This window comes from Ctenopharyngodon idella, chromosome 8, assembly GCF_019924925.1.
Source record: "Ctenopharyngodon idella isolate HZGC_01 chromosome 8, HZGC01, whole genome shotgun sequence".
Taxonomy (NCBI): domain Eukaryota; kingdom Metazoa; phylum Chordata; class Actinopteri; order Cypriniformes; family Xenocyprididae; genus Ctenopharyngodon; species Ctenopharyngodon idella.
In genome coordinates this window covers 24,594,130-24,613,499 of record NC_067227.1, presented here as the reverse complement: position 1 = coordinate 24,613,499, position 19,370 = coordinate 24,594,130, and the positions used below count along the sequence as shown (strand labels likewise).

At 36.8% G+C, this 19,370-nt stretch overlaps 3 protein-coding genes across 11 annotated transcripts; 1 reads left to right on the top strand and 2 right to left on the bottom strand.

Annotated features, from left to right (window-relative positions):
- Window positions 1-537: 537 nt before the first annotated feature.
- fpgt (fucose-1-phosphate guanylyltransferase) lies at window positions 538-4,411 on the bottom strand. Of its 4 annotated transcripts, none has more exons than XM_051903187.1 (5): window positions 4,327-4,411; window positions 4,121-4,235; window positions 3,703-3,870; window positions 3,529-3,621; window positions 538-2,816 (listed from the first exon to the last, which is right to left on the bottom strand). In XM_051903187.1, the coding sequence occupies exons 2-5, from the start codon at window positions 4,191-4,193 to the stop codon at window positions 1,420-1,422; spliced, it is 1,731 nt and encodes a 576-aa protein (XP_051759147.1). In that variant the 5' UTR covers window positions 4,194-4,235; window positions 4,327-4,411; the 3' UTR covers window positions 538-1,419. The 4 variants fall into 4 exon arrangements, with proteins under 4 accessions (XP_051759147.1, XP_051759145.1, XP_051759148.1 ...); XM_051903185.1 differs by having other exon boundaries at window positions 4,121-4,241; window positions 4,327-4,401; XM_051903188.1 differs by having other exon boundaries at window positions 4,121-4,223; window positions 4,327-4,390.
- Window positions 4,407-8,193, top strand: lrriq3 (leucine rich repeats and IQ motif containing 3). 6 transcript variants are annotated; one of them, XM_051903189.1, is made up of 7 exons: window positions 4,414-5,106; window positions 5,193-5,516; window positions 5,599-5,729; window positions 5,899-6,025; window positions 6,516-6,590; window positions 6,681-6,795; window positions 7,241-8,193. In XM_051903189.1, the coding sequence occupies exons 1-7, from the start codon at window positions 4,840-4,842 to the stop codon at window positions 7,873-7,875; spliced, it is 1,674 nt and encodes a 557-aa protein (XP_051759149.1). In that variant the 5' UTR covers window positions 4,414-4,839; the 3' UTR covers window positions 7,876-8,193. The 6 variants fall into 6 exon arrangements, with proteins under 6 accessions (XP_051759152.1, XP_051759155.1, XP_051759151.1 ...); XM_051903191.1 differs by lacking the exon at window positions 7,241-8,193 and having other exon boundaries at window positions 4,410-5,106; window positions 6,681-7,003; XM_051903192.1 differs by lacking the exon at window positions 7,241-8,193 and having other exon boundaries at window positions 4,407-5,106; window positions 6,516-6,820.
- Window positions 8,194-8,563: 370 nt separating this feature from the next.
- acot11b (acyl-CoA thioesterase 11b) lies at window positions 8,564-19,298 on the bottom strand. Its single transcript, XM_051903183.1, has 16 exons — window positions 19,143-19,298; window positions 17,551-17,750; window positions 16,848-16,917; window positions 16,710-16,770; window positions 14,849-14,950; window positions 14,574-14,709; window positions 14,123-14,279; window positions 13,905-14,024; window positions 11,496-11,634; window positions 11,236-11,291; window positions 10,993-11,059; window positions 10,821-10,904; window positions 10,557-10,690; window positions 9,650-9,781; window positions 9,432-9,558; window positions 8,564-9,205 (listed from the first exon to the last, which is right to left on the bottom strand). Exons 2-16 carry the CDS (start codon window positions 17,738-17,740, stop codon window positions 9,026-9,028), a joined length of 1,755 nt encoding a protein of 584 aa, XP_051759143.1. The 5' UTR covers window positions 17,741-17,750; window positions 19,143-19,298; the 3' UTR covers window positions 8,564-9,025.
- Between the last annotated feature and the right edge of the window lie 72 nt (window positions 19,299-19,370).

Genomic DNA, 19,370 nt, shown 5'->3' with positions numbered 1-19,370 from the left:
AAAAATACATCAGCTTCAGTGCGGAATGTGTGACAACAATGACAGCTGACCTCTCTGAGGATCTGTACCTATTACAGGGTGAAGCCATGGCTGATTACTCGCTTCAGACAACAGCTGCATCAAGACTCCTCTATATATCTCATCGATATATCTTTCCCTCTCTGAACTTATATCTGACAAAACTACATGATGTTATGTTTTGTAAAGGAAATACGCTACACGTTTAAAAGTTTGGAGTCAGTAAGATTTTTTAAGATCTCAAACTTTTACTCAGCTTGTATGCATTAAATAGCTAAAAAGTGACAGTAAAGATATTTATGTTTTCCATTTCAAATAAATAAAAAGATTTCTATCTCAAATAAATGCTGTTCTTTTGAACTTTCTATTCATCAGATAATCCTAAAAAAAAAAATGTATCAGTTTCCAAAAAATATTAAGCAGCAAAACTGTTTTCAACATTCATAAAAATGTTTCTTGAGCACTAAATTGAACATATTAGAATGATTTCTGAAGGATCATGTGACACTGAAGCCTGGCTGCTGAAAATTCTGCTTTATTATCACAGGAATAAATGACATTTTAAAATATATTCAAATAGAAAACAGTTATTTGAATTGTAACAATATTTCACAATATTACTGTTTTTACTGTATTATTGACCCCAAACATTTGAATGGTAGTGTACATTCCAGATACATAGATTTACATTCAAAACATACATTTAAAATGAGCAACTTTAATGATGATTAAAGACCTTCTTTTGAGATTTCGTACCTGATAAACTTTGGCCTTCATAATAGTGTTTGGTGAAGACGCTTCAAGTAAGATGAAAATGTAAAACATAGTAGAAGCAATAACTCTGAACACACAACATTACAATGAGCTAACACAAATTTAAGGGGGTCACAAATTTAATTAGTGTCTAATGCTATTTTATGCATTCTGACTTATTTACCCTGTTAAAGAGTTGGATTCTCTTGCTAAACATGGCTAAAGTTCAAAAGTTATCCAGGGATAATGCAATGGTATATTGTGTGAGTTTAAATACATTTGTTTAGCTGACCATCTTCGCCCAAGGCACGCCTCCAGGAGCTCGGCTGTTTTCGGAAAGACTCGGTACAGCATATCTTTCTTTTATAAATCTGATAAAACTAAAGACTTTTTGGAAATATGAATAATGCTATACTACTCTATAGGTTCTCAAGATTAACATGAGATTGGCCGAAACTGTGTGTTATGTACCCTTTAATAAATAAACATTGTTCATATTTAGAGAAAACAGAGTGTGAAAACTGAAATCGAATCAATTAAAATTCAGTAAAACAAATCTGAAATCATTTTCTTTTTTCTCAGTATTACTGCACTTTGCCTTTTTGGCAGTTTACGTAATGAAATTAGTGATATTTCACGCACATATGCTCAAACAGAATTACTTAAATTTACCCTAAGAATGTCTTCATAAAGTTCCTTCCTAAATTTCAGCATTTCCTCCAGGTTCTTGTTCTGAAGAGTTTCCTGTAAAGAGGTCAATATGGTATTATTGGGAAGAGTGAATTTGGTTCCACTATCCAATGCCTTCACCATCCCCAGTGACATCACAAATGAATCCTTTAGATCGGAACACACTGGGAAAATGCAGGCGTTCCATAAACTGCACATAGATGTGTCTCCTGAGAACCTGATCTTTTCGAGACACAAGCCCCAGAGTCCAACGCAGTCCTCCAGATTAACCTTAAACAAACTCAGTGCTTTCATATCAGCAGGGTTGGATACATTTCTCTTTAGATCATCTTGAATACCAAAAACCACAGTCACAAAACCTGTTTTACCATCCAGGTTTACAGACAAAGAGTGCAAGAAAGTGTCACTCGGCACGTTTAGATCCGTGCCAATCCAGCATCCGCTGATGATAGAATTAGTACCGACTTTAACCTTAGCATCCAGTCTGGAGTATTCCACAACACTGCCCTGGGATACGGTCACAGTGGGATGCAGGATGCTATGCATCACGCAAGCTCTAGTTTTCTCTGATGGCTCCAAGTCACGCACGCTGAAAGCGGCAGAGAGAAGGCCGAGTTCTGCTCTGAGACAGGGGTCAGCGGTGAAGTGGAACAAGTATTCCTCTGTGGTGCCGACATGATAGAACTTGGAGTTGTTGAGCAGGATGACGTTAAGTGCAGTGCCTTTGAGACGACGGAAAATCTTTCTGCGAATCTCAACAAGACCTTTTTCCTTCTTTGTGACGTTGGCTGTGTTTTCTGTGTAATCCACAGTAGCTCTTTGTCCCAGGGCTTGAAGAAAGTCCCCATAAGCATCGATTTCACATGTCAGAGGGCCAATTTCACTAAACAAGGTCAGCAGTGTCATAGCGGTCCCGTAATCAACATAATAAGTGCTGTCGGTGTAAACAAACTCCTCTCCTTTCCGCTCGCATACTGCTTTGCATTTGCGCATCTTTTCGATGTTTGGCTTATGCAAAAATTGAGAGCAATTTCTGTATTCCATGTCACAGATTCTGGTCATCTCTGCTGGTTCTAGAACAAAAACTCCATGTGTGGTACCAACAGAAAGAGGGGAGGGATGTGCTAAGGCAGTAAAACCTGACTTATCAAACACAACATTCTCTTTGTCAGGAACACTATAGAGCTCTATATCATCAGCACAGGTTACCAGAATTCCTGGCTTCATGTGTGAAGGGAAATTCACATACATAGCAAGTTTAAGCTCCAGCATCTGATATAAAGGTTTTCCCAGGGGCAAAGCTGTAAATATTTTACCCAGGGCACTGGCATTGGGCAAACGTTGACTGAATCCTCCTGCATATGTAACAAAATGAATAGATAAATAAGTACATATAATACAATAATTCAAAGTGATTGTCCATTTATTTATTAAGTAAGTAGATGTGTATTTATAAAGCAAGATAATGTACAGTCAGCCAGTCATTATCACAGAATTAACCCCTTTTTAGGTTAATATACAAGACCCCTGTTTCATTTTGGGATTTATTTTGTCCTAACACCTACCGTACATTATCCTTTACAAACACAACCATTCAAAAGTTTAGGGTCAGTAAGATATTTTTTAATTAATGCTTTTATTCAGCATTAAATTGATTAAAGAATGACAGTAAAGACATATATAATGTTACAAAAGTTTTCTATTTTAAATAAATTCTGTTCTTTCTGAACTTTCTATTCAACAAAGAATCCTGAAAAAGGATTATTAGATAATAATTATAAGAAGAAATATACCTTGAGTGATGATGCTGAAAATTCCATCACACAAATAAAATACATTTTAAAATATTTTGAAATAGAAAAGAGTTACTTTAAATTGTAATAATATTTCACGATATTACCGTTTTTATTGTATTTTAGGTCAAATAAATGCAGCTTTGGTGACTTTCAAAAACATTAAAAAATTACTGATCTTAAACTTGTGAACGGTAGACCCATTAATGCTCATTAACAATCGACAAAACGCCAGAATGTGGGATGATAAATATGAAATAGAGTAATATAGTACCTGCATGAATAAGGATGACTTTAAATCCAGACAGGGACTTTCCATATTTATCATGAAGACACTGCAGTGAATGTAATGTGGACCCACCATTACCTGTATGGACAGATGAATAAACAGTTCTTAAAAATGTGCATGAAATACAATTTAAAAAAAACACGTTTTTATATATCGCACCAATCTTGCATCCTGAAGGATCAGCAAACACATGATAACTGATGCCAAGAGGCAGTTCTTTCCTCTCCAGTTTCTCAGTGATCTGAATTTCATAAGCAGACCTCTGGTCCTCGTCCACTGCAGTAATAACCACAAGATCCCAGAATTCATCAGTCTGAACTTCTGTACCTGTGGACAGAAACCCTCATGAGCAGCAGACAAGTGTCAATATTATCAGCAACACTAATAAAAATTTTTACAAAAAGTACTGAAAAAGGGATTGCAAAGAGTACCATGTAAAGTATATGAATAAAGCAACCACTCAGTAGCTATATCTAATAGAATCACTTTACCATGGTACCATCACCGTACAATAAAATCCAAACAGCTTTAAATTCTATATGGAAAAAGTAGTTTGAAGATATAATAGAAACTTTACCTCTCAATTGGTTGAATTTTTCAATTTTCTCTTTGGTGGATTTTTGCAGATGCACGTTTACGAACTCTGCCATTATGAGACCAGTCAAATACTGTCTGTATCACTACAATGAAATCTGAAACTTTAATAAACGACAAATATGAATCAACTGACGATCAATGATAACACATATATGGAAACATCTGTGAAAATAACGAGTTAATTACCGTGTTTAAAAGTCAGAGAATCTCACTTAACTTGTGTTTACACAGGCACTTCCGGGTTCCAGTCATGTGACAAACGAACTCTGACGTCTATGTTTTTTTTTCTCTCGCTCTCTTCATCAAAACCATTTACATTAAACTGAATTAATTATTCAAAATATTCAACTCTCCCCACTTAAAATTAATATTCATTTTATTTTATTTGTAATGTAGTGTGAGTGGTTTACAAGAAAATGTTTGGAGAAGATTCTTGTATTTCCAACCATTGTTGTCATAGCAACTTTTATCTTACATTCATTCAGCCAACAAAAGAGTACAATTGAGAGCCAGGCACACAACCATGGTAAGAACAAACTCAACAGCAGATTGAGATTTAAACAGTTTAATTTAAGTGAAACATGCAAATATGTATTTGGGAAAGTACTAACATCATGCAGTGTTGACAATAGGCCTAATTCAGGATGTTTTGTTTCCTTCAGAAAATGGAAAAGATATGAATTTCACAAAGATGTAAAAATGGATTCGCTGAAAGCACACTGGGCCTATTTGTTAAACTGCTCCCAGTCCCTGATACTGGATCATGGCTACTGGACATCAGAAGGTGAGAAAGACCCGAAGGATATTGTGATGGTCAGATTGAGCAGTTTGCTTTTAAAAAGTCTGGATCAGATTGGATCTTGCAGAGCACTGAGGATTTGCATCTTGGCTGACAACTTTCTGACTACGATCGAAGCTCTGATGGCATGCACTCACTTGGTGAAGTTAGATTTGAAAGGCAATCAGGTATTTACTTCATTTAATTGAACCCTGAATATTTGATTCACTTTATTTAAGAAGAACAAATCACTAATAATCATCTTTGTGCTCAGATCATTCAGCTCCCTGATGCTTCATATTGGAGTCATCTAAAAGAATTACAACTTCTTTATCTACATGACAACAACATATCAACCTGGAACAATATTAAAGGCCTGTCAGGCTGTTTAAACCTGACTGCTTTAACTCTCTATGACACCCCGCTCAGTTTAAAGAAGAACTTCAGGCACTGTCTGGTTAACAGCATATGGTCACTGAAGGCCTTAGATAACTTTGTTATCTCTGATGAGGAAATCATCCAAAACTGGTCCCTTCCCTTTCAATTCAAAGCAATGAAGCAACACTTTTGTGTCAATTTGTACCCATCTACAAAGCTGGTTAGTGCTCATTATTGTCTTCTTAGTTTGCTGTGTTTACTGTTGTGTCCAAATCATATTTTGATGTTTTCTTTTTCTTCAGAATTCATTTGAGACAGAGATGAAAGCGGTGTACAAGATAATCAGTGAAATAAACAGGATTCAGGCCATTTATTCTCCTACACTTATTATACAGCGCTGGATCCGAGGCCATTTAATTAGAAAAAGTCTTGGGTAAATATATTATGTGGCAGTGTTTTTGATATCTTGACATTTTCTATGTAACATTTTATGCTTCACTATAAAGTACAGAGAAATTACTTACAGGTAGAGATATTATTTGGGATATTTGATGTTCAGTGGGTCTAGAAGTTGGTTTTTAAGTGGAATTCTGCATTGTCAGACTTTGTAGTACAAAGAAACATAAAGCATCTGTGAAACCATTCATCAACCATTCATCAGAAAATGAGCAGGAACCATCTCAGTCTCAGAAAACCAAGAAGGAGGACACAGATGACAACCATGATCTAGTATGTGCTATATTTCACTGATGTACACTACCATTCAAATGTTTGGGGTCAGTAAGATGTCATAAGATGTTATATTTAATCATATATTTGATTAAAAAAACAGTAAAAACAGTAATATTGTGAAATATTAGTACAATTTAAAATAGCTATTTTCCCTTTGAATATATTAAAGTATAATTTATTTCTGTGATGGCAAAGCTGAATTTTTAGCATCATTATTCCAGTCTTCAGTGTCACATGATCCTTCAGAAATCATTCTAATATACTGATTTGCTGCTCAAGAAACATTTATTATTAATTTATTATGTGAAAACCATGATATATTTCCCCCCAATATTTTTTAATGAGTAGAAAGTAAAAAAAAAAAAAAAAAACCCATTAAACAAAATAGCATTAATTTCAAATGAAAATCTTTTGTAATATTATGAATGTCCTTATTGTCACTTTTGGACAAAAGTGCTGTATTCTAACATGTAGTTATGTTTCTTAGCCAAAGGAAAAGAATACAGAGATCAAAAGACTTCATGTTAACCTCAATACGCTGATGCAAACTATCTACCCAGAGGTAATGTGACAGCATAAGTATTAACACTGAACACTACAGTATATCTAAAATAGACCATTTAGTAATCATGCATTGGTCACTTTTACACAGGTTTTGTTGAAAATTGCTGAAACATTTGACAGTCAACAAGACATAGAAGTACCATACAACACCCCTGAATGCAGAAGTCTGAAATCTGAAGTCCAAATAAGCACATTCGACCAAGGTACAACAAAGTATTGGCTTTAATTAGCTCTCTTAAAGGGATAGTTCACCCAAAAATGAAAATTCTGTCATCATTTATTCACCCTCAAATTGTTCCAAACCTGTATGAATTTCCTTCTTCTGCTGAACACAAGAGAAAGTAAGTCAAAGAAAATAAGTAAAAAAAAATATATTTTGAAGAATGTCGGTAACCAAACAGTTGATGAGCCACAGTGACTTCCATAGTATAAAAAAAAAAAAAAAAAAAACTATGGAAGTCAATGGGGTCCATCAATTGTTTGGTTACTGACATTCTTCAAAATATCTTCTCTTGTGTTCAGCAGAAGAAATAAATTCATACAGGTTTGGAACAACTTGAGGGTGAGTAAATAATGATAGAATTTTAATTTTTGGGTATCTATCCATTAAATTAGATTCACCAAATGCCTCTGTTTTTTTATATTCAGATAATAATGTGACTGGTGACCTCTATATTGAAGAAATTGAGGAAGGAACCTTTCATGTTTTGGGACTGAAGGCTTTGGTTCACCAGAGTGAGCCATTGAGTGACATGTTGTGGTCCCGTAAAGCTGCGGGACAGGACATCCGCGAAGCCATCAGCCATTTTCACACTCAGAGACCTGGTCTACAGCCTCACTCACCTGCCATTACTTCAGGGAAGCATCTGATTGGTCATTGCCATGACAATATCAGTCTCACCCCCTTTAAAGTCATTGAAAGAGCCCATCATACATTTGACAAGGCCAGAATACAGAGAAACCTTGCAGAGAAGGTAACCGAGCGCCACATTGACCGTGAAGTAGCCAAAGGCCGCAGATCCGACTTCATGGAGGCTCGGAGGGCAGAAGTGCGTCTGCGTGAGGAGCGTGAAAGGGCGGATATGGAGAAAACTCTCACTCTACAGAGAGCCAGGCTAGAACAGGACGTCCATCATGCACGTCAGAAACATGCCCAGTTTCTGGAAGAGAAGAAGAGGAGGTTCCAGGAGCAAGAGATGGTTTGCAGTTTCAGCCAACAGCACAACTCTCTAGCGAGGGCCGTACTTAGATACAACACGTGGAAACGTGGTAACCAGCAATAGATGCATGTATGATTTTGATTATACTCAGTTTAACATGGAACATGACAATTGAATGTGTGTGTAAATTCAAAAGCAGACTTACTGTACTATAGTATAGAACAGTATAATATATTATAGTACTCACCAGAAGATGTCTGCAAAGATTATATATATAATAGATATTGAGATCTGCTCCTCTTTTCAATATCCAAAACATTACATAACAGGGATCCAAAAATACTCTCCTAATACACAACCACCCCCATCCGTCAGGCACAAGTCAAGAGCAACTAGTACTAAAGCCACAGTCTAACTTTACATAACAAATAATTCCACATTAACTGAGTCACCATTACACTCATTGAAATAGCACTTAAGAAATATGAATTGAATGGCATATTTTAGCAGGAGAACATAAGCAGAATTTTTGCTGTATTTCTCAACATTCATAGTATAACAGGAGGATCTTTAAATCATCTTTTAATGCCAAAGCCAGTTTCGCTTGAGAATGAATAAAGATGTACCACACTAAATTGCTACATGTAATAGTATTTATGAAAAAAAATCAAAAAGCATCCAGAATTCCAGCAATGTGAAATTCAGTGTTTTGTTCTGGCCTTACATAAAAAGATAGAATCTAACATTTGTAAATGACGACTGAAAATCTATGCAAACTTGATTGTGCATGTCACAGGAAGTACCACATATCGACCTTGCCACCTATTTGAAGTTTATTTGTTTTATTCTGAGTACTAAAGTCATTGAGAACGACAACAGTGCAATGTACTAGCTTAGTCTTCTGGTACAGGCATCTATAGAGATTTTTACAATTGCACATGACCCTGAATTCTAGCTTATAGTCTAGAAGGTGAAATATCTAAAAAAAAAAAATAGGATCTATTTTTTAAATAATATTAATACTCATCATGTCTACATCACAAAATAATTTCTACTATATTCACGATCTGGTGTTTTAACAGAAAAAGACTTCTGATAACAATGCTAATGCCTTTTTCTGAATTCATGAGTTTTATGAACCTACCAGTTCATGATCTTTTATACTGAAATCAAATGTAAATGTCTATGTCATCCCATTTCTACAGTGAAACCTTGACCCTAACCATTTTTTTCAGAAATGAAATCAATTTCTGAATAGCACAGAATGTCGACTTCAACTTCTCCCAGAGTTTTCTCGCAGGGTGGAGGTGGGCAGAGAAGCCAGGCTGTCTTTATTCCCCTCCAGGAAAGCGCTACATGAGGCAAAGGTGCGGTAGAAGCTGGAGGAAAGCCCAGCGATGTCAGTGGAGATATAGGGCAGCACGCCAGGAGTGGCCTGGTTGTAGTAAGAAATCTGAGAGAAATGCATACATAAGCACGTAAGCCAGACACACTTAACCTTTAGTACTTAATACACCTACGTGGCAGAACCAGGAACCACTCTAAACATGAGTTATTATGTACATGTATATTATTTCAGTTAAAGAGATTGTTATGTTTAAAGCTGTGTTAATTCTTGAACTTTGACTCATTCAGTCATTCATTATAAGTGTCCATTAGGCTTTCTGTGTATTTATTACCTTAGTGAAAGAGCTTTCCTCTTCCCAGATACTGAACCCAGCACAGAGCACCTCTCCTCTGTTGTAGTCTTCAGTAGGAGGGTGTGCAGGCAGGGTAACAGAGCGCAAGGCAATCAAGTAAGGGTCTCTGAAAAGGACAAAGATATAATAACTTATGTTATATTGTCCTTTGGAAAGACACAAGACAAAATACAGTCTTTAGGAATTTTGGGGTTTACCCAGAATCACAAGGGCACCTCCTAGAGGCCAGGAGGATGAATTCCTGGACTTTGCCTCCTTTAGTCACAGAGGGAGTGACAACACGGTAGATGGTGTCGTCTTCATGTGAGTCGGTTATCACTTCACACTCTCTGTATTAGAGCACATGTATTATGTAAGCAATAAGGTACGAGAGGCTGTGCTGTATCGTGACTTATTCATGATACAGCACTAGACTCGAGTACCTTATTGCTTTTATAAAACGGTTACCACACAATACAAATATTAAAGCCAAAAATATGTATTAATGCAACTTTCATGAAGTAAACTTTAACTAAAAGCCTTCCTTCCGCCAGAAAAAATAGTCCCTGACCGTGAACAGCAACAGAAGTTACATTATTACGCCATTAGATGGCGGCAAAGACTGTCTTTATGAGAGTGTCAGTCAGTAGCGAAGACTTTTACATTGAAAAGACTGAATTGTTGTGAACATGGAACAAGACGCAACTGACAAATGCTTTGACTAGCGCTGTCAGTCACGGGAAAACCCCTTAACTGTTAAAAGGACAAGATAATACATCGGACTTTTAAACAGATTATTTATTATGAACATAGGACTGACCTGAAGGAAAATGCTGAATCTGAATGCAGGTAATAAACTCGCTCACTCTATATAATATATATATATATATATATATATATATATATATATATATATATATTATATACTTTATATAATTCAATATTTTCTGTTCTGTACATTTTGGTTGTTTGGGAAGATGAATAATATAGTGAGAATGTGAGATGTAGTAATTGCAGATAATTCAAATGTTACATTAGTGAGCCATTCTCTTGAGATTCCTCACAGTCATGTTGATATAATTTACATTGTTGTTCTTCAAATTACAGAAAATGCATTTGACATACTGGTAGTGGTGATCCCATGCCTTCCTTCGCCTTAGATCAGAAAGTAACAGAAACACCTGCTCAGCTGCCACGGCCACATGGGTCTCCACCTTAAAGCACAACGTCTGGTTCTCCTCCAGTGTGTATAAACTCACCTGGGCACAAAGTTTCAGCTCATAAATTTCTCTCAATCCTCTACAGCATTTTTGACTGCTCAAGTCACCCATGTAATCTCAAAAGGACAAAATGAAAACTTTAAAAATAGGATTTACAAAGCGTATCCACCTTGTTTTTCTCTGAGGTTAAGACCCAGTTGGTCCGGGCAATTAGCATCTTTAGTGCCGAAACATTATTGTAACTGAGGTACATCTGCCAAGATATGGAATAGTCATATGATTCAGTAAAGTATTTTGATTATATCCATTACATTTATAGATCTTAGAACAGGTTAATGTACCTGGTTACTTGGGTCCCAGGGAACCGAGAGAGGAACCTCACTTTGCTTGCAGGATATTATGTACTTCCTGTAAGAGGAGAGCATACTCATGTGATCTAGTGTACCATGCTGGTCTGCATGCAGGAATTTTTATAGCTGTAAAGTAAACTTTGAATATGACATACAGCCAGAGCTTATAAATAGCACTTGATATCATAAGAATATGACAACATGTTATAATAGAGACAATCTACAGGATCCTACCTGTCAAGGCGAATTTTCTTTCTGGCTATGGCTTCCTGAAAGCGCCTCTTACCATCCTAAAAAGACAGGATGAGGAGATTAGATTTATATTTTAGATTAGAAATCATAATCTAAAAAACTCCATGTTTTTATGTCAAACAAGCACTTCAGTTCCAGCATTCATTCTGTTTCACCCTCTTGAACACATCCAACAATCTCCTCTGTCAACAAGTTTAACTCTTCCAACATACGAGGGATTATAAGAATGTTGCAGCGCTCACCACAGGCTCGGGCCGTATCCTTGGCAAAGTGCGTGGCTTCCTGTCATTGTCCAAGACCTCAAAGGTCATGAAGGCGGTGTTGATGTGTCGCAGGGGCTCTCCACCCTGATAGGCCTCTGCACACACTCCCACCTCCATACTGGAATAGCACACACAACATAACAGTTGTACAAGGATAATATATATATATATATATATATATATATATATATATATATAGCCTCGAGTACCTTATTGCTTTTATAAAACGATTACCACACAATACATATATTAAAGCCAAAAATATGTATCAATGCAACTTTAATGAACTTTCACTAAAACCCTTAACTGTTAAAAGGACAAGATAATACATTGGACAATTAAACAGATTTTTTATTATGAACATAGGGCTGACCTGAAGGAAAATGCTAAATCTAAATGCAGGTAATAAACTCGCTCACTCAATCTTTTTCTTGCAACACTCTTCTACATAATACAGTAAACTTCAATGAACAATATCAGTTGAGAACAAACAGTTTACGTTGCTAAGAGTGGTCGCTAAGGGTGTTGTGTAGTGATACACAGAACCGTTAGGTGAAGCAGTCATAGAAGTGTTTTATCATGAATAAAACACAGCTATTGACCAATCAGAATCAAGGACAGGAACTAACCGTTTTATATATATATATATAGTGAAATATTATTACAGTTTAAAGTAACTATTTTCTACTTCAATGTATTTTAAAATGTAATTTATTCCTGTGATGGCAAAACAGAATTTTCAGCATCATCACTCCAGTCTTCAGTGTCACATGATGCTTCAGAAATCAATCTGATATGTTTATTTGGTGCTTAAGAAACAATTCTTATTATTATCAATGTATGGTTGCTGCTTAATATTTTTTGTGATAGATTTTTTCAGGATTCTTTTATGAATAGAAAGTTCAAATTAACAGCATTTGTTTAAAACAGGACTTTTTGTAACAATGTAAAAGTCTTTCGTCAATCAATTTAATGCGTCCTTGCTGAATAAAAGTATTAATTTCTCTCCAAACAAAGCCTATTAACAGTGAACTTTGAATGTTTGGGGTTACTATATACAGGTGCTGGTCATATAATTAGAATATCATCAAAAAGTTGATTTATTTCACTAATTCCATTCAAAAAGTGAAACTTGTATATTATATTCATTCATTACACACAGACTGATATATTTCAAATGTTTATTTCTTTTAATTTTGATGATTATAACTGACAACTAAGGAAAATGCCAAATTCAGTATCTCAGAAAATTAGAATATTGTGAAAAGGTTCAATATTGAAGACACCTGGTGCCACACTCTAATCACCTAATTAACTCAAAACACCTGCAAAGGCCTTTAAATGGTCTCTCAGTCTAGTTCTGTAGGCTACACAATCATGGGGAAGACTGCTGACTTGACAGTTGCCCAAAAGATGACCATTGACACCTTGCACAAGCAGGGCAAGACACAAAAGGTCACTGCAAAAGAGGCTGGCTGTTCACAGATGAAAGTAAATTTTGCATTTCCTTTGGAAATCAGGGTCCCAGAGTCTGGAGGAAGAGAGGAGAGGCACACAATCCACGTTGCTTGAGGTCCAGTGTAAAGTTTCCACAGTCAGTGATGGTTTGGGGTGCCATGTCATCTGCTGGTGTTGGTCCACTGTGTTTTTTGAGGTCCAAGGTCAACACAGCCGTATACCAGGAAGTTTTAGAGCACTTCATGCTTCCTGCTGCTGACCAACTTTATGGAGATGCAGATTTCATTTTCCAACAGGACTTGGCACCTTGGCACAGTGCCAAAGCTACCAGTATCTGGTTTAAGGACCATGGTATCCCTGTTCTTAATTGGCCAGCAAACTCGCTTGACCTTAACCCCATAGAAAATCTATGGGGTATTGTGAAGAGGAAGATGCGATATGCCAGACCCAACAATGCAGAAGAGCTGAAGGCCACTATCAGAGCAACCTGGGCTCTTATAACACCTGAGCAGTGCCACAGACTGATCGACTCCATGCCACACCGCATTGCTGCAGTAATTCAGGCAAAAGGAGCCCCAACTAAGTATTGAGTGCTGTACATGCTCATACTTTTCATGTTCATACTTTTCAGTTGGCCAAGATTTCTAAAAATCCTTTCTTTGTATTGGTCTTAAGTAATATTCTAATTTTCTGAGATACTGAATTTGGGATTTTCCTTGGTTGTCAGTTATAATCATCAAAATTAAAAGAAATAAACATTTGAAATACATCAGTCTGTGTGTAATGAATGAATATAATATACAAGTTTCACTTTTTGAATGGAATTAGTGAAATAAATCAACTTTTTGATGATATTCTAATTATATGACCAGCACCTGTATAGCCATAACCATCCCAGTGGTCTGCTAATTTTTCTTCATATAGTGGTACCTTTTCTTGAAAGCATTGTTTACGATTGCCTTCAACACCAGTCTGTCTCCAATGTGGGAGGGGCCACGAAAGTGGAACATGTCTATGCTCCGCAGAGTTGGGTGAGCATTACACAAACGACTAGAGGAAAAAGCATACAAAGTATTATAGTACAAAACACCAATGATTTCTTTACTAATCTTTTTCTCTTTGACTGTAGTAGAATAGTGACTGTACACCTGGCAGAGATGGTGGCTACATTCTCCATCCAGGCCATGATTTGTCCACCGAAGGTGCTGACCTGGTGATTGGCATGAGGCGGGAGCACCAGCTCGACGCTTTCTACCCGAGTTCGCTCTGCAGGCACTGCATCCTGGTAATCAAGATCCTCGCTCACTTACAAACAAATAGAGCACCACTTATCAGAGCTAGTGCATCTTACAGTCTATTTATTCTACACACTTCAAACCACGTGACCCTTTATAAGCGAACGGTGAAGGTTTACTGCACACATATATGCTTAAATGAATGTTGGCGGAATACTTATGAAGAGACACCAAACAAACCGAATGACACCTTTAATCAGAACACAACTTCTGATTCATGACTCATTTCCTGTGGCCTCTCTTCAAAATCTTGGAAGCAAACAAACACACCTGGAGAAAGTGAGTGAGCAATGTCTCTGCTCACCTGTCTGAGAGGAGCAGCTGCTGAGGAGATCGATAATAGTCTCTGCATGGATTAGTCTCATCCTCCTGCGCTCGGCTGCGAGGCTGTACTCCATCTGCTCTGCCTGCGTGCGTGGATTCGCCTGCTTGAGCTGTACCTGTGCAAATCCAAAAATTGAACTGATGAATTACAACTCTAATAAGACAAGGACCAAATCCAAGATCTTCTTCACAGATCTGATTCAAAGGTGTGCCTAAAAAGTCTGCTCTGAATTGGTTTGACTTGATGTTTCTTACCTTTCCTGCTTCGGTACGACGGGCCACAAAGGTGGCGAAAGCGTGGCAGACCTTCCAATGTCTGTCACTAAAGAGATCTTCACAGCTCACAGAAATCCCAACCTGTGACAAAGACCGACATCATCAGTCTTAAGTTTAGTTTTATTAATTTAGCAGAAGCTTTTGTCCAAAGCGAATTACAAATCAGGAACACTGCAAGCAGTTTATCATAAGGGTCAACAATATTCGCAAGTTTCCAGTATAAACTACTGTAGATTAGCACACAAGCTAGAGAAGAAGTGAAATGCAGTGTTTTGGTTGTTTATTAGTCAATGACCAAAATTCTACATGTTAATAATATCAATAGATGTTTGATTTCACATAATAAAAAAATAATTGTGCGCACTAATTTGCAATAAATAGTCACCTTTATTTATATACTGCTTTATACAATACAAATTGTTTCTAAGCAGGTTTAGGGGCTGTTCAACACATTTTCCCATTCAACTGCGGTACTTTTACATTATTTTTCTATGTTAACACGCACTAGACAGACACGTTTGACCGTTGCGTTCGCGTCTTGCATCTTTTGCAGCATCTCACGCATGACAAAGTGTTCTAAAAACGCAGCGCTCAAGTTGAAGGGATAGTTCACCCAAAAATGAAAATTTTATATTTATCTGCTTACCCCCAGGGCATCCAAGATGTAGGTGACTTTGTTTCTTCAGTAGAACAAAAATTATGATTTTTACGCAACCGTTGCAGTCTGTCAGTCGTATAATGCTTGTCAATGGTAACTCCATCTATAAGAGTCAAAAAAACATGCACAGACAAAGCCAAATTAAACCCTGCGGCTCGTGACGACACATTAATGTCCTAAGACACGAAATGATCGGTTTGTGCGAGAAACCGAACAGTATTTATATCATTTTTCACCTCTAAAACACCACTATGCCCAACTGCCTTGCGCATCCGGTTGGTGAGGTCTGAAAACGCGTTCTGATGACGGAAGTGATGTCTCACGCTTATACTTCAATGAGTGCGAGACATCACTTCCATTGTCAGAGTGCGTTCAGACCTCACCAACCGGATGCGCAAGGCAGTTGGACATAGTGGTGTTTTAGAAGTAAAAAATGATATAAATACTGTTTGGTTTCTCACACAAACCGTTCGTTTCGTGTCTTAGGACATTAATGTGTCGTCACGAGCCGCAGGGTTTAATTTGGATTTGTCTGCACATGTTTTTTTGACTCTTATAGATGGAGTTCCCATTGACAAGCATTATACGACTGACAGACCGCAACGGTTGGAGTTAAAAATCATCATTTGTGTTCTACTGAAGAAACAAAGTCACCTACATCTTGGATGCCCTGGGGGTAAGCAGATAAACATCAAATTTTCATTTTTGGGTGAACTATCCCTTTAAAATCAGTTCAACTTTTAAAAAATGCATCTCAAAACCTTGCATTTTTCCCCATTCCACTGCCTGCGTCTTGCGTTTTTCAAAGCAAAAACGTGTTCTGTGTTAACCGGCTGACAGTCTAAACTGTGATAAACAGAATTAAATTCTTTTTAGAATTAAGAGAGGCCACAGGAAATGATGCAAACAGAATTAAATTCTGCTGTAAAGCAGCTCTAAAAAGACAAGAGTGTAATTGTTTAGCTGAAATCAGTTCAGTGTTGATTCAGTTTGGTTCAATAACTCTGTAAAGTTAATCCATTGTGAAATTAGTTCAATTAAGCTATAATGCAGCTCTGCAGAAAACAGTGGTGTCATCATCCAGCTCAGTTCAGTTCTCATCCAATAGTGTCAGTACAGTAAAATCAATAATATTGCTGAATAATATTAAGTGAATATTAAATAGTAGTAGATCCCACAAACCTCCATGCTGGATGTGAAGGCTCTGTTGACTTTAGCTGTAATGTTTACAACCTGTCCAACCCTGAAGAAACAGCAAAACATATAATTAAGCAAAAACATATTTCAATTTGAAGTAATTAGTTCCTGTAAATGTTTTACCCTATGGTTGTTTCAAAGTGAATGTCATCCACAGAAGCTGTGATACAGGAGCAACCAGCATGTCTCTCAGCTGGAAACAAGAGAGCAAATATTGATGATTAATAAATATTTACACCCAAAGAAAGTATTTAAACAGGTTCATCTGAAAAGCAAACATGCAAATAGGTAATTCAGAAGGATGAAAAAAGGTTCTGCGCTACCGAATGAAGAGACAACAAACAGGCCAGCACAGCTCATTTTGAGCAACATTAAGGGAAGCATGTAAAGCTGTTACCAACCACCATCTGTGCTTTTCACAGTGCAACAAAGGTTTAGCCACATTCTCAGAAGAAATGCTTTTGCCTTTTATCAGTTAAATATGATTAAAAATCATTCCAACTGCTATTAAACTTTCTCACCAGCCAGTTACTCTGTTTATTCACAGTAAGAGGATGGAAATCACAGTCTAAACTGTACAGACTCCTCCATCTGCGATGTCTAATGACACTTGGTACAAGCATATGGTGTGGGGGTGTTTACATGAATACTGGAGGTGACGGCAATGATTCAGAGTGAAATTAAAGCACCTTCAAAAATGTACTTGAAATAGTTTTACTGGATCATTGGCAGGGAACTGAAAATAAAATAAAATAAAATAGTCATGGTTTCATTCAAACAGTGACAGCAACTCAGTTTGTCTCTATCATTAACACCCCTAACGAACCAGACAGGCAGGCGGTGGAGTCCATCCACTTGAGCAGCTGCCCAGCACTGAGTTCGCCACAGTGGTTTGCATGGCAGGGAAGGACTATCTGGCTCATCTTTACTTCAGTTGGGTTCCTGTACATCTCCCCATTCTCCAGAATACACATGGCCTCTTCCAGCATCATAGGATCACTGGTCTCGCTCGCCATAACTAGGGCTCTGTTGGAGCAATTTATCTACATGTTAAGATGTTTATTTGTATCCACATTTGGTGGCAATTAAAATTATAGGCAAGAATATCACTGTTTTAAGTCATCACACAAGCTCATGCTTCTTTTTAAACCTTTCATATTATTATGTGATTCCAAATGCATGTTATACAATTCAGTGACTAAATGTGGCTTGTCCTTTTTGTTTGTTTGTTACTGTGGAATTTTGAGTCAGTTCAAAAAGGATTAGTCATACCAATTTAGTAAAAAAACACTTGCAACAAGTTTATAATCAGAGAAAAATCCTTTTGGAATTACTGCAGACCCTACGAGAACAGATTATGCTGCATGAATAAAAAATTCTAATGTAAATTATAGGAGATTTTTAAAAAACATCAAGAAACGTATTCTATCACCCAGGCTGTGTGTATTACGCTACACACTGAATTTCAGTTTATCTTCAGGTGAAATAACCTGCACACTAGTTAGCCAAACACTATCTTACAGGCTTTTTAAGATTTCCAACCTGTAATTCAATTTTTGTGTTCCATGAAACATTTGAAAAATAAACGTCTATACGTCTATGTAAAAACAAATTATTTAAAATTATTGGAAAAACAGTTGTGAACGTAAAAATAGCTCGCGCCATGTGCAATTATAACATCAAAACAACATGAAGTAGAAGAACTGGAGCCAGATCAGAAACAGGACAAAGCCGTTTTTGTCTGTAAAAAAACTACGTGCCATAAGCGATTAATACGCTAAACTCGTTTCTGTTTGTAGCCTGTTCACAGTCAAATAGTTCAGTTATTAAGAGACATATAACTACAGAACACGTTACAGCTGATATTCCGCAATAGTTTTCAGGTGGAATTTACAATTGAAAGCATAAAAACTTAACCAATCATATCAGTGTGCCGTTATCCAGTTCTTATATAAATACGGAGCACTTGTCATGTGTCAGAAAAAAGTGAGTCATGACCTCTAACAAAAACTGACTGGCGTAACCTGTTGACATAATTATGCTCATTCATAAATGGTTTTCATTGTTATTGAGGTTGAGACAAGATATGGCAGACTACATAAAGGTTTTAGCCGTTTTTTTTTTTTTTTTTTTTTGCCTAATTACCTATAGACTGTTATGCATCTTAATCTAATTTTTCTAATTCAAGAAAAAAAATAAAAAAAAATAAAAAAATAAACCCTGAATAGACACGATCTTTCACATAACATTAAGATGCATGCATTTATCTGCTGATTTTTATGCAAAGCATATTATTACGTTTTTCTAAAGTTTGCACAGGTTATTCTGTGTCATTTCAAATGCCAACTGCGTCTGAACTAAAACACCTCTTGGGCAACAGGCTGGTAATGAAAAAAAAAAAGAAATGAGCAAACTTACGTGAATAGATGTTAAACCACTCTCATTTGCACGAAGGTGTCTGTGTGGTGTCTGAATCTTTGCAAGATATATGAAGATAAATAAAAAGACATTCCTATTCCCAGTAAAAGTGCCCACACTGCGCTCGACTGTTCCCATAAGCCCTATGAAGTTCCAGTGACCACTGTGACGCCCGGAAACTTTTTAAGGTAGACTGATCCCATTACTCAAGATCAAATCTCTGACCTT